We start from the raw sequence: 23707 nt of genomic DNA on the forward strand, positions 1-23707 counted from the left end.
TGCTTTAAAAAAAAAAATGGAGATGCTACCCACAGCCCCTTTTTGCTGTGGTGTAAGAAGTCCAGTAATGTAGGTAATTGCACAAGGCAACAGTTCATGTATTAATTATGAGACAATGTGAGTCCATCTCATCAGCCTCACTCATGCAATTCAAAACCATGCTTTTGCTTCTTAGTAAAGTGAAGTGGCTTCTTAGACTGTTCAGTGTGCATGTGAAGGACAGACATAAAAATGTGGAAAGGATAATTGTGAGAGTACATGATTATTGTGCCAATTAGTTTATTATGATGTGCCACAGCTCCAAAGGGTTTCAGCCATAGTGCAGCAGACACCTTTGGGGGAAGTAGATGTATCAATAAGATAAAGTCAATTACCTATACAAGCAGTGAAAGAAAGAAACCTTTCTTCCCTTCTATAGACACAAGGAAAAATTAAGAGGGCCAAATTTCTTTGTAGTGCCTGGAGGTTATTTAAACCATAATAATTGATGTTGCACTAATTAACACTCCACAATGTAAGAAAGGGTCAGTCAAATCTAGGAAAAGCCAGTAATGTATCTATTGTAGTGTCCACTAAGATGTAGGAGAGAAAGTTTCTTCAGGAAATGGAAAACCTCTCTTAATGGGAAGAGCAAAAAGGAGTATAGACTCTTGTGGAAAAAGCATAAGCAGATGGAGTAAGATGGGATGGGATGAGATGGGATGAGATGGAAATAAGGTAGATGAATTTCAGGATCATATAACAATGAATGAATGAATGAATGAATGAATGAATGAATGAATGAACGAACGAACGAATGAAATCAGATTGGGCAGTTATTGAAAAAGAAGTAAAGGGGATCCTCAAGGAAGATGTGGAGATTGCAGGGAAACTGAACAAATTTATTGCATCTGTCTTTACTACAGGAGATACTGGATAGATAACCTGAGCCTGTATTGACTTTTTCAGGGACAAAATTGAACAACCAAAGCAGATTGAAGTAACAAGAGAAGTTATTCTATGTCATCTTGAGAGACAGCACTGTAACAAATCACTGGCTCCTGACGGCATCCATCCAAGAGTTCTCTAAAAACCCAGATGTGAGACTGCTGAACTCCAAGCACAAATATGTAACTTGTCACTCAGGTCCAGCTCAGTCCAGAGTATAGGAAAGTAGCTTATGTGACCCCATGTTTTAAAAAGGGATCCAGAAGAAATGCGGGAAATTAGAGGTAGCCAGTTTAACATCTATTCCAAGCAAACTGGAAGAAACCATAATCAAATAAAAAGAGCTAGGTACCAGTGATATGATGCTAAAATGATGACACACATTATGATGTCACTGCACAAATGCGGCTATTAGACTCTTGCACCACAATGTCTGAGGCAAGTACATAAGTCACTGCACTTGTGTGATGATGCTGTCATACATGACCTTTGTTCCCCATGTCCTGCAGTGTAGACGCCTGTGCACAGCAGCATCAGTGGAGGGAGGAGTGTCAAAAAAATCTAACTGGCATTTGCAGCAGCATAATCAAAGCTCTACCCCTTTTCCATATGTGCCAACATTGCACATATGCATTAAGGATCAGGGCTTCTATTGTACTGCCAATTTGACTTTTTTGACATACCCCAAATGGAAACTGCTGCCCAAGTACCAGTTGCAAGGGAACAGTGGTGGGAGAAGTGTGTCTATATCTCATGCTTGTATCTCAGAGGCATCTGGTTAGCCAATATGAGAAAGAAAATGCTGGACTAAGACGGACCTTGGCCAGATCCAGTAAGCTCTTATGTTCTTATGACTGGAAAACAACTGTTGTTGCTGGCAACTGAGATACCATTTATTCTTAACTTCATAGTTAAGAAAGCATTGTTTGGACATATCCTTTCTAAATTAAATCACATTCAAAATTGTTTTGAAGATCACTCTAGGTTGCTATACTAAAAATTTACAAGGTGTCTTTAAAACAACATATCACATTATTCCTTTGATTTTGAAGTTATAGAGAAACTTTAGTATGCAATAGCACACAAGTGCTACTTAAAGAAGCCAGTTTTCTCAAGATCCATCAGTAAACACCTGCTACTCCTCATTTTTCCTGACAAGCATGAACTTGATAGGATGCAATTCACTCTAGTTTAAACTAATGAGGATTTCTACCTTCAGATTTCTTCTAGTAATAGATTTCTATATGAGTTTGCATTTATTACTCATCAGAAGATACTGAAGGGACAAAATGTTAATATTTTTTTTCCATTTGTAAAAAGGTGGGAGAGACCCTATAGTATAATAACAATGGCACAATGATAGCATAAGACTGCATTCCCCAATCTGTAAGCTCCATATGTCAACATGAGTAAAATTCCATATATCTGGAAGACACCAGTTGGGAAAGCTTGATATAAGATAAAAAGGTCAATAGATTAGGTGGTATTACCTAATCTACCTCCCAATTTTTAGCTATACTATTACATGTCTTGGTACTGCTGCCATGAATGTGTATCTAACACAATAATAATTGTTATCATGGTGCACATTACAGTCCAATTAATTTATCACTGAAGCAGTGCCTGGTCCTGCCCCTCAGATACAACCAGGCCACTGGTAGAAAGGCTACATGTTAATCTTTTCCTGGATGCTAGTTTTATTATTAACACCATATTCAGTCACCTTTAAGTTTTCTGCACAGATTGAAAAGTTCTAATTTAGAATCTCTAGAGACGTTGCAATTAGCATGGAAAATATGTGTTGTACATGAACAAGTATTAGAAGATAGGTTAATCTTCTAACAGAATGAATGGAAATCAGAATAAGGAAGGAAGATGTGAAAGTGCTTGAAAAGAGTGAAAGTAAAAATAATTATGGTTCAGAATGCTACAGAAGTGTGTGAAATTACACTAATGGAAAGTATGCAAAAGGATGAAAAATGAAGAGAAGGAGGCTGTGGCTGAGGGAAAAATGTGTAGACTGCAAAAAATGAAGATGATAGAAAAATACTATACATGTGCAAAAAAAAAAAATTACAAAGAATGTAATTTTAAAAAAAGCAAGAAATGGTTTAGATTAAGAGAGGCAAGGAAAATGTAGAGCAATTAAGATGCAATACAAATAAAATATTCTTTTAGAAGGGGGGGGAAGAGGACTGAACCAGGAGCCTCCAGCAGAGCAAACAGAATCAATCTAGGAGTGATTTGGAATGAAACAGAAGTTATGGAATGCTGGAAGAACTCTTTTAGAAATCCGTAAAGAAATGATAGTGGTAAGACAGAGAGTGGAATTTAAATGAATGCTATAAATCTCAGTTTCCAAGAAATAATTTATACATGCCTCGGAAGGTGTTTGGAAATGTGAGAAAGAAGGTTTATTATGTTTGTTGATTTAGAGATTCTAATTATTGGAAGTTCTGCATGAATATGAAATTGAAGATTGGTTGCAAAATGCAATAAGAGTAGTATGACGTATGATGTTTCCTTTGTTATTTAATGTATTTGTTGATAAACGTATAAATGGAGTTTAGCTATGATGATGATTGGACTGGCACTTGGGGGGAAGGGTACTTTTGCTTTTAACCATATTTTTTATGGATTGTTGTGAGCCGCCTAAAGTTATCACATGAGATAGGTGGCCATATAAGTCCTGTAAATAAATAAATAAGTAAATTTGTGGTGAAGTTAGAGATATGCTGGCTTGGATCTCAATGTACATTTACTTTAACATACACCAATGATGCCACATTGTTGTTTGAGACCTTGAGTGTTTTGACAGATTATATGAAGCAATGAGAAAGATAAATCTGAAAATTAATGTATTGAAAACCAATGTTTTGGGGTTGGATAGGACAGATGGAATAAACCACAGCAAAAAAATGGGGCATGTAAATTAATTTCTGTACCTTGGTAGAATGTTTACTAAAGATGGGGAAATGGATGGACAAAACAACTTGTGAAAGCTGTTAGAAAAGTAATGAGTAGTAAGTGGTCTATTGTGAAAATTTGTCAAAAGAATTTGTCAAAAGATCTGTCAAAAAATAGCTATTTATAGGCACATACTTCTGATCACTTTGTTAAAAAGAAAGTGGGGTATGTCAGGAGAAATAGAAAAGCAAGAGGAATGCAGCAGGAATAGGTTAATAAAGAAGTGTGTATGGTAAAGCAGGAAGAAATTGGGTGTTGAATGAATTTGGACTCAATATAAAAGTGGCTGACCAAAATGAAATAAGTATGTTAAGGTGGCCTGGTCATATAGAGAGAACCAATGAAGATCATATTGCAAAGCAAATATATAAAGGAAGAATGAATCAGTCAAGAGAAAGGGAAGACTGGAAAAGCTATGGCTGGATGGAGATGAGTTGAGATGCTAAAGAAGAGGGGTGAGAACAGAAGAATATAAGATAAGATAACATGAAGTGGTATGAATGTATGAATTGGGCAGGAGTAAGGATGATAGGCTAAGATGGAAATATATACTGAATAGTGTTTATGTAACATAAAATTAGCTGTGTTCTCTTCCTTTCCTACTGCCTTTAATTTATTTGATTTGTTATTTTTTTTTCTAACTTTCTAGACTCATGTGATGGCTATGTACTGCTTGCAGGTACGTTGCACAGATTTGCACATAGTATGTGAATAGCCTGCATTTCTGAGGCTGAACAGGTACATAACACTTTTTTTTCCCCATGAAAATATGGTCTAAAAACTAATTTACAGTTTTATTCTTTCAGTCTCACCTAGCTTCTACTAATTGTTTTATTATAATGGTATATAGACTGCGGCTACTCAGGTGGTTAATATCTGAGCTGGAAGAAAAGAAATCCAAAAAAAAAAAAAAGTGCTATTGTTTGAGTCAGAGGAGCAGCATAATGGTATGACTTAAGATCAGAAAATTTCTTTTCCTTTATCTTCCGACAGTCACTGTCATGGCCTTTTTGTTGAAATCAGAGATTATTCAGTACCAAATCAGAGATACTCAACTGTTTTGCCAATACCAAAGTCTTTTGTATCATAAGAAAACCTCCAATAATATATACAAAGGGTAGGGAATTTATTTAAAGGATGGTAATTTTCCCTGTAGGCTCACTGTGAGTGTTTTGCACTGTACGAAATTCTTGTTATATGATTAACACAACAGATAGTAATCTCTGCTGATATTATCATCTCTAAATATTTCACGGCTTTAGGCTGTCCCCTGAACATTTGTTTTTTAACAATCCCTTTGGTAGGGAATGTGTAAGGGATTGCATGAATTTTGATTTATTCAAACAAATATCTGCAGGATGATGCCCATGTTCCTGAAAGCTTTGTATGAACATTAAGGTTTCACTGTTAATATCCATATCCTTCCCAAAAGAATGAGTTCACCAATCATGTTAAAGAGGAGACAGGAACAGAAGAATAGCAGTTCACTTGTCATTTTACTTGGGGTCAAATATAATGCCATTTGTTAGAAACAACTTCTTTATCATTATTATCACTGCCTCCACCACCACACTGTTCCTCCTGAAGAAGCCCAGAGCAATGCACAGAAAAAGGACAGAATAATCTTTTTTTTTTCTTAAAAAAGCAACAATTTGATCATATAAGCAACAATGAAACAATACCTCCTCCCCCCCCCAAAAAAAAACCCATACAGAAAAAACATTTAAAGTACAGCAATTAAAAGTTGAAGTCAGTTTGGTCCTTGAAACAGTTCTTATCCTGCAAATGTTTGAATGAAAAAGCATAACTTTAGCTGTTATTTAAAACTTGATTACTGTAGGTAAGCCACTTTCCTTCTCCTGGAAGAGGCTTCATAATCGTCCACAATAATTTCAGGGGAGGGGCATCTGTCAGGACTGATATATCTATACTTAATGGTGTATTTCTGAAAATGCATGAACTATGGAAGTGGTCAGTTCAGGTTGAAATAATGTATGGTCCATAGAAGGCAAGATAGGATCCTTCTGATCTCTGCCTGTTGGTAAGTAGGAAATACAGTATATCACCCTTTGCTTCCTGTGGCAAAAGTGTTAGATTTGAAATATTTAGGAACAGAAAGGCCTGGAACAATAGAGAAGTAGTGTTATCCATAAATGCATGCTTGGCAAGGGTAAGATTCCAATGATTAGTGATTAGGCTCTTGACAGCCCAAGTGGGCCAGAACCTCCCTCCCAGCCAGCTCTCAAGGATTGGCAAGAGAAGAAGCTAGTAGAGAAGTTGCAAGAAGATGGGGGTTGATTGTGGGAGTAATATTTGGGGGGAAAAAGCAAGCAGAAGACAATGGCACACAAGAAAGCTGAACTGCTCTGGCTGATGAACAAATTCTGAGGCCAAAGCTTTTATAGGCTTGTAAATGTCACAGAGACAAAGCACAAAAGCAATTGCAGTGAACATCGACTACAGTCATGTACCACTGTGCAGCTGAATGGCTTCTTTAAACACCCCACAACCTTGCTAGTTATATGTAAATATATATCCTTCCAGCCCAGAAAACTCCTGCACATACCTATGGCGTTCTGCCAGGCATGCCATGGAAACAGAGTGCCAGAGGCAAAGCAGCCCTACAATACTTTAGAAACTGAAATTAATTCAAAAAATTGATCTTTTTATCCATTTGGGTGAGGAATCGAGAACAAAGCATTCTTGAACCACCTGCTAAAAATTTAATCCTTGGATCTGCTAAGAGTCAAAGCATAATTCAAAAATATAAATTTCACTGTAATAATGTATAATGAGAAACACCTTTATAATTATTATTTTATAGAAACTATAATTCTCATCCTAGCAGAACTTGGATCCTGGTGACCATATGGAGACATTCATGTAGTTTTCTTGACAATAATAAGGAATTAGTTTGCTATCACTTTCTTTCAGGATTTTTCTAAAACTTCCAGGTCTAGCCTACAACCCTGGCATTTACTGGTCTGTTCCATCCCAGTTCCAACATTGCCTAGCTTTTCAAAACCAGCCAAAGTTGGCTAGTGCTGCCACAATATATGGACATTCAGTAAGAAAATTAAGTTTAGTCATTGGCCAAGTGAGTGAGGAGAGAGACCCTACTGTGTTAATAGACTTTAGCTACTGAATTAATGTAGTACAAATTAAGCATGAGTTTAAATCATTTCCTTTGCTTGCTATATTTTAGGATGCTTACTTACACAGGAGTAAACCCCCCTGAACACAGTGGGAAACTTCTGAAAAACATGCACAGCTTACTCTTCCCCCTCCACACACAGCAAACCAAAAATAAAGCCATATATTCCATTTTTTGGGACTTTAAAAGATCAAGTTAGAAGAGGTTGCAGTAAGAAAGGCTAGAATGGTCCCAAAACAAATTAAAAGGAAGAAGGAAACTACATTAACTTGATAACATGAACTTGCTGCCATAAAATTGCATTTCCTAGTCTCCCAAGAGCTGCATATTAAGCAGTAATGTTTCCTGTGTTTATTGAAGTTCTCCCTGAACTTTAAGTTTATAAGTTAAGCACTGAGTTACTTCAGCAAAGTCACTCTGAGTAGGAAACTTGGGAATGCACCCTAGATTGTCAGAGGTTTGCCATGCCATTCAAAGGCAGTTGAATAGGAATTAATCCAATATTGGACTGTACATTATACTATTCTGCATGTTGTACATAACATACAGCAAAATGTGAAAAGCAATAAAAATTGCATGCTGCCTGGATGGAAACAGTAGCTCATTTCCTTAAAAAAAGTTCAAGTTTTTCCTAGTATTTAGATTCAGTTTCCATCTTGCTTGTTGCTAACAGACACAGACAAATATATGACATTTAGAGGCTTGCAAACAACATCAGTATAATAACAATCAATCATTTCCAGGGCCAGCAAGTGGAAATAAGAGTCAACATTAAGTGAAGAGGTGCTGAAATAGATCTCCACTCCTCACAGTCAATTTGCAAGACAGTAAACTCTCCCATGATATGGGGGACTTTCAGGTCTCTCTGATGCTTCGATATCTGCAGAATTAATTAAAAATCAATTAACATTCCACAGCATGAAAGAAGATTTACTCCAATTGCCTTTGCAAGCCCAGCCATATTAAACAGCATGATTACTGAAATCTGGAAGTAGCTTGCCAATAGTCAACATGTACCTACTTGTACTGAATGTCAGACATTTCTGCAGACAAAGGGGCAGACGTATTAAAAATATGACCTCAGCCTTTGACATGTTCAGAAATTTTAAATTAGAGAAATTAGTTATAAATTCTAAGAAAAACTAGTTTAGATGGGCAGCCATATCAATTGTATAAATAAATATACTGTACAATATAGAAAGATCAATATAGGATAAAAGACTCTGAAAAGATTGCATTTTGTATACTCATTTACCTTTTTTCTCCATCAGTTAACTATTATAAATGTATTTCCTCCAGTTTACTTGGTTTTATGGCTGGTTGATGATGATGATGATGATGATGATGATGATGATGATGATGATGACCATCATCATCATGAATCAAACCATTGGAAGATGAAGGGCTCTTCTTTGACTATTGTGGACCATGAACTGCTGGTCCAGTGTGGGTTGGTAGATAAGAAGTTTTTCAGCTTACCAGTTTAGGGCAGAGAGAGGGAGGGAGGGAGAGAGGGAGGGATGGTGGGGAGGACTGGCCCAAAGACACCAAGCTGGCTTCTGTGCCTAAAGGACTAGAACCTGGGTCTCCCTGCTTATCTACGTAGCCCTGTTTATCTATATAAATAGAATATTCTGAATGGTTTCCAGTTTATAATTTTGTGTTGTTTAAATATTATAAACCACTGATTTGAATTTCTTAGATCACTCAGTCATGCAAGTTCTCTTGGAAATCTGAAAATAACCCTTATGAAAGGCTGGGCCTATAATGTACAAAACTACATTAGGCCCTTGAGTTGAGTACATACTTAGGTACATGCTAGTAAAGTATGCACATATTAGCCAGAGTTGGTATAAAACAACCTCCATCTGCTGAAGACAGCTGCATTTTTCCCAAGCTAACTTCCCAACTGACTTCAGAGCATGTTAAAGTAGTCAAGGAAGACATGAGCAAATCAGGAATAGAAGTACCAAATCTTTTCCCTTCAAGATAGATCCTCTGTTCTCCATATGAAACCACTCTGTCTGTTGATAATGTGTGTGTGTATGTATGCTTGTATGTATGTATTTATATTTCAAATCTGGTCAACATCCATCTCACTAGGAAGTGACTCTGGTTGGTTTACAGTAAAAACAGAAAATAAATATTAATTAAAATACGATAAAAATACGATAAAAACCATATTCATACATAAATAAGAATACCTTCCAAGGTGCTGCTGGTAGAAAGGATATTTACATACAGAAGCATCTTCCATGTGCTAGCCACCCCCAGGGTTGGTTGCCCCTTTTCTTGCCACATGCAAGTTGGCACAGCCAGGTCTTAATTCTTTTCCGGAAGGTCGAGAGAGCAAGGGTCTGCCTCCCCTCTGGGGGAAGGGTATTCCATAGGGTGGGGGGCACAGCAGAGAAGGCGCTCATTCTGGGCCCCGCCAGTGGACATTCTTTCGTCGACAGGGTCTGCAGCATACCCTCACTGCTTGACCGGGTGGGATGGATCAATATAATGGGGGTGAGAAGGTCCCTCAGGTAACCCGGTCCCATGCCATGTAGGGCTTTAAAGGTAATAACTAACCCCTTGAATTGGACCTGGAAGCAAACTGGGACCCAATGTATCCCTTTCCATTGCCCTATCCCAGGCTCTGCTGAACTCGGCCTTATGTCTGAGTAGATCTGAATTATATTGTATAATGCTCTATTAGCTTGTGGTTTCCTCGTCTTTAATTCTGCAATGAAAATCAGTCAAGGCTCTGAAACTTTCTTCCTATTGTTTGACAGAAGTATAATTTCTAATTACAGTTATTATCCTGCTTTGTGGCTGTATTTGCCTTTTTGTCAGAGGACAAGCTAAGAAAAAGGTGTGCATGAGAGGGGGAGAGGAGATGAGATGCACTTTGCACTGCTTAAAGAGAAAAAGACAATGAGATTACCACACTCATATGCCTGTGTAATTAATGTTTGAATGCTCTTCGCTAAGGCACAAAAGTAGTCCCTAAAAAAATAATCAACTTCAGGCAGCAATGACATCTGTGCAAAAAAGCTGGTGGGATCCATTTATCAACTGCCAGATCTTCACTGGAAGCAAATAGTTTGGCTCCCAGGGCTGTGCATTTCTTGTCTTCATCTTTTTTTTTTAACTACAAATATCTTTTAGAAGCACAGTGTAGAAAAGGGCAAGAACTTTGATTGGAATGTTAGGAAAGATGGGTAGGAACAAGATGAACTTCAGTGCTCCCTGTGCAGAGCCTCTGCTGATAAAGAAAGACTTGAAGAAAATTGTACCATGAAGGCTTGTGGAAAGGTAGTGACCTGTAGGGCAGTGGTGAAACTCTGTTCCTTTGGAAGCTTGCTAAAGCTGAGGAGAAAAGGTAACACAGCTAACAGATGTTTCTATCTGGCCAAATGTGATGGCATACTTTAAAACAGGTAAAAATATAGAGGTATAGAACATAGCGCATCAATCTTTTAGAATTGTTTTATTTCATTATAGAAATCAAATAATAGCCAAGTACAGTGGTATTTATACAATAGGAACTGGAAGCTATTAACAGTGTAATTTCATATTATTTTATAATATGAAAAAAGTTTGGATCTTTGAGCTTAATGCTTAATATTTATTGTCACTTATGAATACTAAAAATATTCATAAATATATTTTATGTCTCAAACTTCCCCCTTCTCTGTACTGTGACCAGTTTGCAGTGCTTATAATGTGTAAATTTGTTTCCAGTGGCCAGGATGCAATAAATCTTTTCGGGTGGCGGTGGGGGGGGGGGGGGATAGGCATTCTTTGAGGAGATAATTGTTTGTTTGCTATTTCAATTTACAAGGCTGACCCAACTTAAAGCTCACACTGGGTGGCCTACAATTAAACCTAAGGAAAAAATAAGATTTTTGAGGTTTTTCCCAGTGATCTGGCAGACAGTTCTATTGATTGTTTGGTTAACAATTGGCAAGGAAGAAGGAAGTCACTGATCTCGGTTGGCCCCTTAATTTACCAAGGAGCTTTGGGAAATGGCATGCCAGTGGAAGAAGATGAAAAGTGAACCTGACCAAGCATAGGTGCATACCTAGGTTCAGGCCTGCACCATGATGGGAAGGAAAGTAATTGTATTTTTCACTTATTGCATTGGCAGGATGGCCACTGGCCTTGTTTATGATTATCAGGTGTGGTCAGGAAATCTACTGCTTGGTTTCTGTGATAGATTTGCCCAGCACTTTGCCAGTAAAGTTGCTCAGATTTGGCAGAGCCTTAATGGTCATTCACTTATGGGGTGCTGCAGGATTCGGTCCTTCCTCCCCATTATTTAACATCTATGTCAAGTTACAGGGCGAGGTCATCTGTCAGTCTGAGATGCAATATTTCAGTATGCTGCTGACACCCAATTGTACAATGCTACCTCAGGCTAAGCCAATGATGCAGCAGAGGTTGTATCCCAATGTCTGGAGGCTGCAAATGTCTGTATGGGACAAAACAGGCTGAAATTTAACTAAGCAAGGCAGAATTGTCATTTGTGATTTCAGTCTCTTCAAGAATTGTCTCTTGAAGGGAAGGCACTGCTGCTTAAAGAACAGGTCTATGACTTGGTGGTCCTCCTGGATCACAGCTACTGCTGATTGGGCAAGTGGAGACCATGGTCAGAGATAGCTTTGGCTGGTGTATCAGTTAAGGAGCATGAGGCTCTGGCAACAACACATTTAGCTGCATAAATATGCTCTACATGGGACTGCCCTTGAAGATCACTCACAAACTATAATTAGTACAAAATTCAATGGCTCTCTTGCTGGTAGTCATGAGCCACCAGAAGGATATTAAACATGTGTTTATAGGTTTCTGGGTGCAATCGAGCAATTAATCCCAAGTCCTGTTTTTTAGCTATAACACCTTAAATGCCTTGGCATCCAAGTACTTGCAGGACTGTCTACCTGGGAATCCTTCTGTGATACAAGGGAGGCCAAGGGCAGGAGGTATTTTTCAGTTATGGTTCTGATACTTTGGAACAACATCCCCTTAGAAACTAGACACCCTCCTTTCTTAATATTTTTCCAGAAGATGATAAAGACAGAACTCTTATAGAAGGTGCTGGCTAATTAATCTTGGTCATCAATTATTATTACTCTTATTCTGATGCTATTTATATATTATATTATATATATATATATATATATATACATACACACACACACACACACACACGGATACATACATGCTATATTATAAATGCTATTTACATACATTCATACACACACACACAGACACACACACACACACACACACACACACACACACATATATATATATATATATATATAAGCTGTTTCATCAGCCTATTCATAAAATTATTTTTACAATTTTCTTACTGCCCCTAAATAAGATTTGATACAACTATCTGGAGAAAATGCAGTTCTGTTTTATTGATTTTTGTTGGTTAAACATGGGTACAGTTTATTGCTTATCAATACCAAGCAGCTCTGATTAAAGACCTTTTAAACAAAATGCTTTATAAACTGATTATTATATAAGGACAATCTCCTTGTACCTTACAAATAATTACATCAGACAAGACCAGGCTATATTAAGACTCATCTAAATTCATATTGTATTGCATATACAGGTATTCAGTCTTTTGAACAATGACAAATATGTCCCACAAGCATGTCACTTGGTATATGCTAACAGAATTCTTTCAGAATATCCAGTACATTATTGGATCACAACATTTGTTTTCTACTAGTTGAATGCATTGCAACTGCTGATGTTTCAATAATGTGGGATCTTAATTGGCAAAAAAAGTTACCTCCTACCATAATCCTGAAGTACCAGTCTCAGCTTGATGGTACCAACTAGCCTATCTTGGCTCATCTCAAAAAGCTAAACAGGGTTGGATGATTAGCATTTAGATGGGAGACCATTAGAAAAGCTTAGGGCCCTAGACTAGACTGGAAAATTCAAGGAAAAAATTCTTGAAAGAAAGCAACGGCATGCCACTTCCATATTGCTGGAAAGAAGACTACATGGACAGATCCATAAAGTCACTGAAACTTGAGCTCAATTTGAAGGAGACATAACCTTTCATATCCATCATTTTCAAGATAATTTCATCCTCCACAGTTCATAAAAAATACAGTTATATACTCAAAGAAACAAAATTTCCCAGCTTGGCGGCCTCTACATGTATTATGATTATAAGTCCCCAAATGCACATCCATTCCATATGGCAGATTGGAAAAGTTTCAGTAGAATCCAGTATAGCTTTAAAACTTTTTGGAGATATTACTTTTAATGTAAATGAGATATTAAGACTTCTCGACCCTCAGATTTTTCTCTTTTCAAGTGTGAACAGAGGAGGTCAAAAGAAACCTCACATTTAACAATAAATCATACTAGTCTCATATTTTAAGCAATAAACACCTTGAAAAATTATACTGATTTTTTGTTAGAAATTCTTATTATTTTCAGTTCTAACTGCTTATTTATATTTTATTTACTGATACTAAGTAGTAGTTTGAGAAAAAAGGAGGACTAATCTGTAACCACTGGAAAGCTCATAAGCAAGAAAAATGATGAAAGAAAACCAAAACTATAAAACACGCTGTCATATAAACACAAAAACCATAATAGTTTTTAAAATATTTAAAATGCAACATATGGTGCACCTAACAAAAGGACTGCTATCAGGGGGGAAAAAAAGCTTTCATCGTTTGGTCTAAACACTGAGGATGGAGACTTACAGTTATTACTACTGGCTTTGCCTTCCAATATAGATATGCACCGTCTTGGGAATAGCTGGATATAACAAAGATGATCTTAAAATGTCCCTTCCCATTTCACTTTGACGTACATTCTAATTATAAGACAGAAAATATGGCAGCTTCGTTCATGATTCTGGAAAGCTTCCTCAATAAGGCTGACAAAGGAAAAGGAACAGTGTTACTAAATAAACACTCCTACAGAAATGTGACTGAAACCTTACAATTAACATATTAATCCTGAAGTTCTTATCACAGACTCTTATCACATAACTATCCACAACTGCCTCTGGCAGAGATATCACTATTCCCCTGACATTGGATCTATAATATCCAAGCAGTTATGAAAGAGATAGTCACCAAGAAACAAGCAATGATTGTTCATGAAACACAAGGATCCCCGTGACCCACATTTGGAATCTCTACCAGCATTTGGAAATGGGAACCTACAGCTTCTGTCCAACTTAAGCAAATCATGCTTCCTGACCTCTGTATGTAGACAAAACAAGGGGAGGTCAGTGTTGAGAAAATGTATCTAATCTTGTTTTGGATGGATGGATGGATGGATGGATGGATGGATGGATGGATGGATGGATGGATGGATGTTCAATAGATCTAACAGACAATCAGGTAGAAAAGTTGGGGCACATGGAGAATTGAATTAATTGGCTAAATACATGTATAAAGAAAGTGCATCCAAAAATATCCTCTGAGACTCACAAGTCTAATTTATCAGGCCAAACCCATAAAGCTGATTCCATACCATCATTTGGATCTCAAAAGAACCATTCCTCATCCATCATTTTCCCTAAAGAGAAACTTATGCTTAGGAAAGGAATGATGGATGGTCGCTAACAACAATGACAGAACTGAGAACTTGTCAGGAATAGCTGCTGGAAACTCTGACACTTGTTTGTGCCAACTAACACATAAAAACCAAGCCATCAAAGAATAAGTACCATACCCCTATTTCTCTAGTTTTGAAAGGAGGAGAGAATGGGAGCATAGCAATATTTTGAAAGAAAACATGGGAATGATGTTACTTGATAATTTAGCATCAGTTTATTCCTCAGTCTATTATAGTTCAGTCACAGATATAAAACAAAGGAGAGAAAATAACAGGAAATAGGGTAATTGGCAGGGAGAAAATATAATACTAATACTTTTTGGCTAAGAATTTAGAGTCCTTCAATGGTATGCAAGTTGTTCTGTTATAATATGGATTCATTTTCTCTGTTGCCCAGCTCTGCATGCAGTTGATTTTAATAGTTTTGTGCTTTTTTATATTATCATGATTATTTATTCCCTTCTTATCACCAGGTATATTTGAATGTGAGAAATATTTGCATTTCTAACCAGCAAATGGATGTTGTAGAGGCTATAATTCTTTGGGGACCTGGTTTCTATGTAAAGCATTATCCTTTATTACCATTATTTCTTTCTGACCTATATCACAGGTCAGAAGAACATTTCAAGTAAACAACTATATTTTAATGAACATTTTCTGAAAAAAGCCATTAAATACAAGCTGATTCTAATCAAATTGAGAAAAAAAACATATTCATTTCTAATAAAACCATATCATCTTTAAAGACTTTTGTCCTTTGTCCTATCTTCTTCACAAGACCCCAAATGTTACTAGTGGTTTACATGGGAATGAAGGTCTGGCAAAAATGGAGACATGATGACTGGGAGGAAAAATCCACCTCTATTGAGATACCTTGCAGTAGCAATGAACCTCCAGAATTAAGATCTTGTGACAGATCTGTTTAACAATCCTTATGTTCAAACAAATCTTAAAAAGTAATTACTAGAGAAAAGAAAAGAAAAGAAAAGAAAAGAAAAAAGAACTAGTTGATTTCATGATTTATGCCAGTCTGAACATATGGAGGAGGAATTGGAATGAATTATTTTGTACTTCTGCACACCTGAGACTTTCTACTATATAGCCTTTAATAGCCAGCAATGACTTATTTCTAGAAGGCTATGACTCTCTTATATACTATCTCCCTTTCTGGCAGGACTGGAAATACAGAAAGGTTTTCTTCCATGTGATTGTTTTGAGTTCCAATAGAATGTTTAATAAGATTACAAGCTATATTTCATGGGAACTGCATACTACTTGTCCAACAAGTGAACAAGGAGTTGGGAGAAGCCATGTGAGTAGGAAACTGCCCATGTGACCAAATATGCATTAATTGCAAAAACAACAATAATAATTGACTAATTGATTGATTATGTGCCATCAAGTCCATGTCAACTCTTAGCAACTACATAGACATTTTTCAGGATGATCTTTTCCCAAGCTGGCCCTTCAGATGTACTCCTCACTACTGCAATCAGGTCCATCCATCTTGCTGCTGATCATTCTCTCCTTCTGTTTCCTTCCACATTTTCCAACATCATAGGCTTCTCAAGGGAGCTAGGAGTTTGTACAATGATCCATTTGTTTGCTTTCCTAGCTATCTATTGGTATTCTCAGGAGTCTTCTCCAACACCAAAGTTCAGAAGTGTGAATACTCTTTCTATCCTGCTTCAGAAGTCCAATTTTTGTTTCCATAGAGCATCACAGGGAAAATCATTACCTGCATGATTCTAACCCTTGTAGGTATACATACATCAAGGCATCTGAATATCCTTTCCAAGGATTTCATAACTACCCTACCAAGTGCATTTTTTCTCCTTATTTCTTGTCAACTCTGAGGATGATTGCTGTACCTGTCATTAGCATGGTCTTTTTTATCTTTAATCTATGTCTCATTTTTTCACTGTGCTCTTTCACTTTCATTACTAGAGCTAGCAGATCATTTGCATTTTCATCTGACAGAGTAGTATCATCAGGATAGTGCTGGTTATTGATGTTTCTTCTCCAATTTTAAAACTACTGTCATCTTCTTCCAATCCACCTTTCTTCAATATATATTCAGCACATAGGTTGAATAAATAAGAAGAAAGTATACAACTTTGTCTCAATCTTTTGCTGACTTGCAACTGACTGGGGCTTCCTGTCCTGGGTGTAGGTTTCTCATGAGTGCATTTTCCTAGGGGCATTGTTATGGCTAAAACCTGTCTCACCTAAAGCAACTACATCACACTGAAGATACAATATACATTTATTAAGCGCACAAACAACAACAGTGTACACCGAGCTCCCAGCAAAGCATTGGCAGCTTGCTAAGCAGTCCTGAGAAAAAGCAGAATCACAGTTTATACATCTTTGGCCTACCACATTTCAAAGACAAGACAAAGGTAAATTACAGCATGATGTTGGACTGCTGTTGATAAACCCATCTGGGTGACCTTATTATTATTTATCCCTTCCTACTAATTCAGTATGCTAGCTAAGCTATTGTTGAGATCTGAACAGTGAATATGAAAAATTTGGTTTACTGGGCCACTGGCCCCTGTCTGATTCTTCCCCCTGTCACCACTCAGGGTCAGTTCAGCTTGCTGTCAATGTTTTATTACAAGGGCACTTTAAACAGTTCACATGTAATGCGGGTGGGGACATCTCATAGGTTTGGTAATGAATGCAGCTCACATGTGTATGGGGAGGTACCTTGTATCACCACATTCCCCCATTTTGTTCCCCCTCTCTTTCAGATGTGCAATATGGTAGAGGGGCTAAAGCAACCAAAAGGGATAATGAGTATAGTGATAGCAGTGTCTACATTGAGTAGAACAGAAAGCACAATACATTTTATACCAACATTATATATAAACCTAAATAGAAGCACAGGAAAAGTTATATTGCCACAACAAAACCTTATGTTCTCAATTAACTTCTATACTTTATGCAATACTTACTTGAGGAACATATTGTGCCTGTTTGTATATTATAGCAATATCAGTGTATATTGGGGGTACCTTCTACCACCACAACAGAGTGCTGTTCTAACGATCTAGTAGCAGTTCTTATAAATACGGAATATCTTCCAAAGTATCTTGGATGTTGACATCCCTATTGTACAGAATATCAATATACTCCTTCCATCTTTGATCTTCTTTGAATCCAATATTATGTATCCTTTAGCATACCAGTTTGAGACTGGAACCTCCTTCTGAGTTCAGAGATTTTTGGAAGACTTTGCTTGTTTTCCAATGTCTGTTGACAGATATCATTGCAATACTGCTTCTTGTCTGTACTAACAGCTCTCTGAAATTCTTTATTATGTTCCTTCTTGAAATCTTTGTCTTTCTTGGCTTTGGCTTCTCCTTCTCTACAGTTTTCATCATCTGTTCTTATATCCAGTTTGTTTTCTTCTGGTTTTTTTTTTTTTTATCTCTGGCAGTTTCTTTTTACATTCAACTTTAAGAACATCTTTATATCACTCCACAGTTCCTCTGGTTCTCTATCCAATGAGGTTCAGGACTTCAAAGTGATTCTTGATGTTCCACTTGGAAATGATGGATATATGCTCATCATGGAAACTGGTTGGTTTTTTTCCCTTCCACTGTAGCTTAACTTGGAGCTCACATATGAACACTTTTTTTCATCTGTTCCATAGTCAGCCCTTGGATGTTTTGCCATTTTCATTGAGCTTTTCCATTTCCTTGTATCAGTACTATAGACAAATTGATGCCTGTGTTATCCATCTAGTGATGTCCATGTACAGTATATAGGCATTGCTTTGGTTGTTTGAAGGATAAGTTAGTTACGAAGAAATTTTTGGATTGGCAGAAACTGGTAGGTCATTATCATGCTTCATTTATGTTTCTTAGCCCATACAGTCCAATTTTATTTTCATCATTAGTATTTCAAATTTTGGCATTTCAGTCTTCAGACATAAAGAACATAACTTGCTTGCACGTTCTGGCAATTTCAGATTGGACTTGAGCACAAAACTCATCAAATTCCTGTTTTTCTGGATCAGTGGTTGGAGCATAAGCTTGGATAACCTTCATATTCAAGGATTATCTGCAAAGGCTAATTGATATTATTCGGTCATTGACTGAATTGTACCCAAGTACTGTCTTTGCCATATCCTTCTTATGAAAGCAAAGCCATCCCTTCTTTGTTTTTTATGTCCCAAGTAGTAAATAGTATGATCTTCTGATTGAAAGGGTCCAATTTCATTCTATTTCAATTCGCTGATGCATAAAATGTCAATGTGTAGTCAGTTCATTTCATCTTTCACTTTATTGAGTTCCCATGTACATGCTTCCTAAGTCCCAGGCTCCCCCTGTAATTTTGTTTTTGCATCTTTGTATTTTCTTTTCCTGCATGGCAGCATCAGCAACTAGGTGTTCCAAAGCCTTTAATCTAGCTGCATCATAAACACCATTAGTATTGTGACAGATTCTCAGTTGTTCCTTAGTAGCATATTGAGTACCTTCCAACCTGAGGGGTTTATCATCTAGCATTATATCATTAATTACTTTATATTGTCTACCCCTGGCATTTTTTTGGTAAAGCAAAGGAGTGATTGACCACTGTCTTCTCCTGAGCAGTATGATCCCATTGTTATGGCCACTAAAGTGATTATCTACCTCCAACATCTTCCTATATTGCTGTTGCCTAATATAGATGCCAGCTTGCTTTAACTAGGCAGCTGAGATGACCTCCATGCTGGAAGGATATACTGTTGGTGTACAATCCCAGCATTCTTTGCTCATCATCCCCACCCCTATCCCCACTTCTATCCCCCCCACCACCAATGAAACAGCAAAGCAGGGGTTGAAGTAGGAGCTGTAGACTTACAAGTAACAGAATTATACACTTGGAAAGGAACAGAATAAACAGGTTGTAAAATACAAGAGGAGTTGATGTCCAACTATTCCAGATGGCTGAAAGATTTCTTTCACTTGGGAGGCAGACAAGAAGAAAAAGGAAAACTCCTGATGAACAAGCAGACATCTGCATACAGAATCCTGGATATTGCTAGAGAATCTGTTGTGGTTGCTGCATGTCTGACTCTGCATTTATCAAGAGTCTGCATCTGCACTGCACATTTTACTAGTGTCTTATTTAAAATATAACTAAAGCATTGCCAGCAAAGCATCTGCATTTCAAACTTCTACTGTGCTGTCTATTTCTTGCCATCAGAAGTGATTCAAAGCATCGACTGCAAACCTCTCAAGTCTTTTTTTAACCAGCGCTAAAAAAAATCTAGTAGAAATAACAGAGTTTGGGAGGAGGTGGATTATCATCAGCATAATGACTCCTCTCGAATTAGGTTGCATTGAGGACAGCCTTCTGAAATTATAATATATGAGAGGTGTCTTTATATGGACTCAGTTTGCAGAGACTGCCTTTATCTAAAACAGTGTTGTCCAAACTTGGCCACTTTAAGATGAGTGGACTTCAACTTCTAGAATTCCCCAGCCAGCCATGCTGGCTGGGGAATTCTGGAAGTTGAAGTCTACTCATCTTAAAGTGGCCAAGTTTGGACAACACTGATCTAAAACGTCAGCAAGGAAAAACCAAATTGTGCAGGGAGGCTGGCAGAACAGGAAGGGCTTACCTTCAATGGTTGCCCGCTTAGGCAGGATGGTGATCGCTCCTTCTGCAACATCTTCTTGTTGAATGACCGGGGTCATTTTGGAACCCCAAGTGTCTGAAGCCACCCACAGAAAATGGCCAACTTGATCAGCCCTTTTTGCTGCTGCAAGGATTTGTCTGTAAAGAGGAAACAGTTATCATTCTCAGGGGGAAAGAGAGAGAGTCCTTATTCATGTGGTGGAACACTCACCAGCAGAAAATAATTACCTAATGAGCCGAAACAATGAATCCTCCAGACTGGAAAATCAGAAATGTAAAAAAAAAAAAAAAAAAAAAAAAACTCTATCCTTGGATGAGAACTGCTTGTCACTGTTTTGTGGCTTATACAGTCAGTTAAGAAATTTAATATACTTGAGGATGCAGAAATGTAACTTAGAAATTAAGCATTATTTCTTAAATAACACCAAATTCCATAAATCAAGTCATAGATGCACAGAGTGCTATTTTAGTACTACTGATGCTTGCTAAACCATATAATATACTTCCCATCCTCATATTTGAGTCTCCCAGAAAAGCACCAGTTTTAACACCTTATAGAAGGATTGCTGTTATGGTAAGGGGGAGAAATTTGCTTAGCTGACAGTGAAACCTAACCAATTCATATTCTGCAAATATACAATAAACTTGTACTTTAATGCCAGACTTTCCCAAAATTTGCAACTCAATACTATAAAATAGAATATTTTTTAATGACTATTAGGAGGAAGTGTGTGTAGTAAAACATTATATTAGGAAAATGCTTATAAAATATATATATATTACAAGCATGTACAAAATGCATACATTAGTTGTTGTTTTTTTTCATACTACAGCTCAGTTTGAATTTTGCCTTGAGATTTTACTAAACAAAATTGTGGAAGATAATACTATTAATATTTATTATTCATGAAAACTATATAGTTACCTCGGTTATCAAATACAGTATGCTTTTGAATATCAGTTGCAAGGAACACTAATGGATGCTTACACGGTTTCATTAAAGATACATCTGTGTCCCCCAATGCATATCCCAAATAATTGATAAGGTCAACTGACTAACCAATAAAATTCATTCATCATCATCATGTCCCAAAGAAGCAAGTTCTTGTTTTAAGGGTTGATGGTGAATCAAGGCCCTATGCTATGGCTAAGGTCCCAGTTGAAATTGGGAGGTGAGCATTTTCTCTCCAGGTAGGTATGAGTCCCAAATTAGCTAATGATATAATCCTGGGGCAACCTGAGGGAACTCTTGAAGGTCCTACAGATTTCTGTAGGATTCTCTCTTTTTGAGTTGCTACTGTATATGGCTAAAAAGTCAGGGGAACCCTTCAGATGTTTAGGGAAACTTGGGAAGGAAAGGCCAAGCCTCTTTCAAGCAAAATTAACTATATCCTGCAAATGAGGGACAAACTAGACCAGGTGAGGGAGCTGGCTTCAGAGAACCTTCAGTCATCTCAAGTGCACCAAAAAAAATCACACCATGACCAGCTTACTACACTGAGAATTTCAACCAGGGCAAAGAGTGTTACTGTTCCTCCCTTCCACTGCAAGCAAATTAGCTCAGTGGCAAGGGCCTTTTTCAGTGCACCAGTGCATAGGACCATGGGAAGGAAATGCTGGACAATGTGGACTTTTGATATGACCAAGAATGAGCTTAGGGTAGATCCAGACCCACTGGAGATGTACTGTATAAATAATTTGCAATAGACCACCAAGTATTTCTAATGCTCAAGTAATGATAACATTTGGCAGGCATCAAATGAGCTTTCCCAACTAATGCAGGCTGCATGAATGAAGAAATCTTGGGATCTGTATGAAACAATTGTCAATTCAGTTGAGCTCTGGCATTTAATAAAATGAAACAAATTCTGGACTCAAAGTGGCTTAATTGTAATTTATATCTTTTGCTCTTAGCTCGTGTTTTTGAGTTTTTGACTTCTAATAAAATGACATTCACTCTGGCAGGCTTGAACAATGCTGCAACACTGAAGCTAAAAAAGCAAGAGCCATCTGTAATTTTGAGTATTTTTCTCACAAAATGGCTGCCATGAAAGAAGAGTATTACATTCATAAAGAGTATTACATTCAATCTATTAGATTGGGCTTCATCACAATATAAGTACCTGTTTTTGTGAAGACAAACTGCTGAAGTTTTTTCCCATTGCCCCTTATTGGTCACAATTACCTCAAGTTTTCCACACAGAACACATGGCTAGAGTGATCCACTACTTTTATTTTCTAAGGCTGCTTATATATTCTGTGTTGGGTCCAGAAGCATTCTTGGAAATAAAGAGAGTAATGTTTGCTTCATAGCAAGCCATCTCCCTATATGTTTTAAATTAAATGATTCTTTTAAAATAAAGTGAGGTGAAGCATGTAACTAAGGATTACAGTTATGTCTATAATATGACCCGCTAGGTGTCTCATCTGTTAATTTAATTAAGTTAGAGACACTTGAGGAAGATTGATCACATTTGGATTTGTTCAGGCTAATGGAGGTAGAAGTCATTGTTCAACTTAGGAAAAAAAATCTGTAGCATTGAAGACAATTATATATACCCAGAAAAAAATTGGACTGAGTACATTCAGTCAAAAATCAGTTCAAATATATACTCTTAGGTACCACTAATCCATAAAATTAATATGGAGTTGAAATCTATGATGTATAATCCAGATATGCTTGTTTTCATATCTTGCTACTCTATTAAGCTCTACAACAGCTTACCTCAGCTTAATGCTCTCCATATGTGTCCTTATAAATTTAATAATAAAAAAATGCATTGAACTTCAGCTACCATAATTCCCATGTTCAAAGGCTGTAATACTTGGGCATTCTTGGAACTGTAGTTACAATGGCCAGAGTTGTTAGGAGTTGGGCAGTATATAAATTTTAATAATAATAATAATAATAATAATAATAATAATAATAATGATGATGATGATGTTGATGATGATGACAATGATGATGGCACTAAATCAGAGAAGGCAGTTAGCAGGTACAAGATTCCTCAATAAGAAGGAAAGTTATACTGCTGCTTAAGCATCTTTAACAAAGTTCATCCATGAGATAACACTGTGATATCAGAAGAAAGAAATGTATTTGTTCTATGTTACTCTAATTCTTTAATTGTTTAGTTCACTAGATATATAAAGGCAGCAACTTATTTAATGGTTCAATGAATTTGACATATAATATATATTTATTTTTTCCAAAATACAAAACAGAGGGTTATTTCTCCTGGCAATGTATATGTATATATCACTTCATTCTACTCTTCATTCTTTCCCCATAGTAATTTCAGTGGTAATTGTTTCATTTGTAGTAGAATTTATACATCCACCCATGGAGATTTAACTGTTGTAAATTCAATACTGGAGAAACTATAGATATCCCCATTTTGTTTTGTAATGCTTTATAATAATTAATCA

At 36.9% G+C, this 23707-nt stretch overlaps 1 protein-coding gene across 1 annotated transcript in view; it reads right to left on the reverse strand.

Moving 5' to 3' along the window:
• Positions 1–23707, reverse strand: part of GRM7 (glutamate metabotropic receptor 7) — a 421378-nt gene that overhangs the window by 175638 nt on the left and 222033 nt on the right. The window contains exon 4 of the mRNA XM_088134322.1: positions 20262–20416. Within this exon, the coding sequence (XP_087990448.1) occupies positions 20262–20416 (155 nt within the window). The remainder of the gene's footprint in view (positions 1–20261; positions 20417–23707) is intronic.

This window comes from Python bivittatus, unplaced genomic scaffold (assembly GCF_059951505.1).
Source record: "Python bivittatus isolate LINGU-HERP-01145 unplaced genomic scaffold, Pbiv_v1 ctg000080_np1212, whole genome shotgun sequence".
Lineage (NCBI taxonomy): Eukaryota > Metazoa > Chordata > Lepidosauria > Squamata > Pythonidae > Python > Python bivittatus.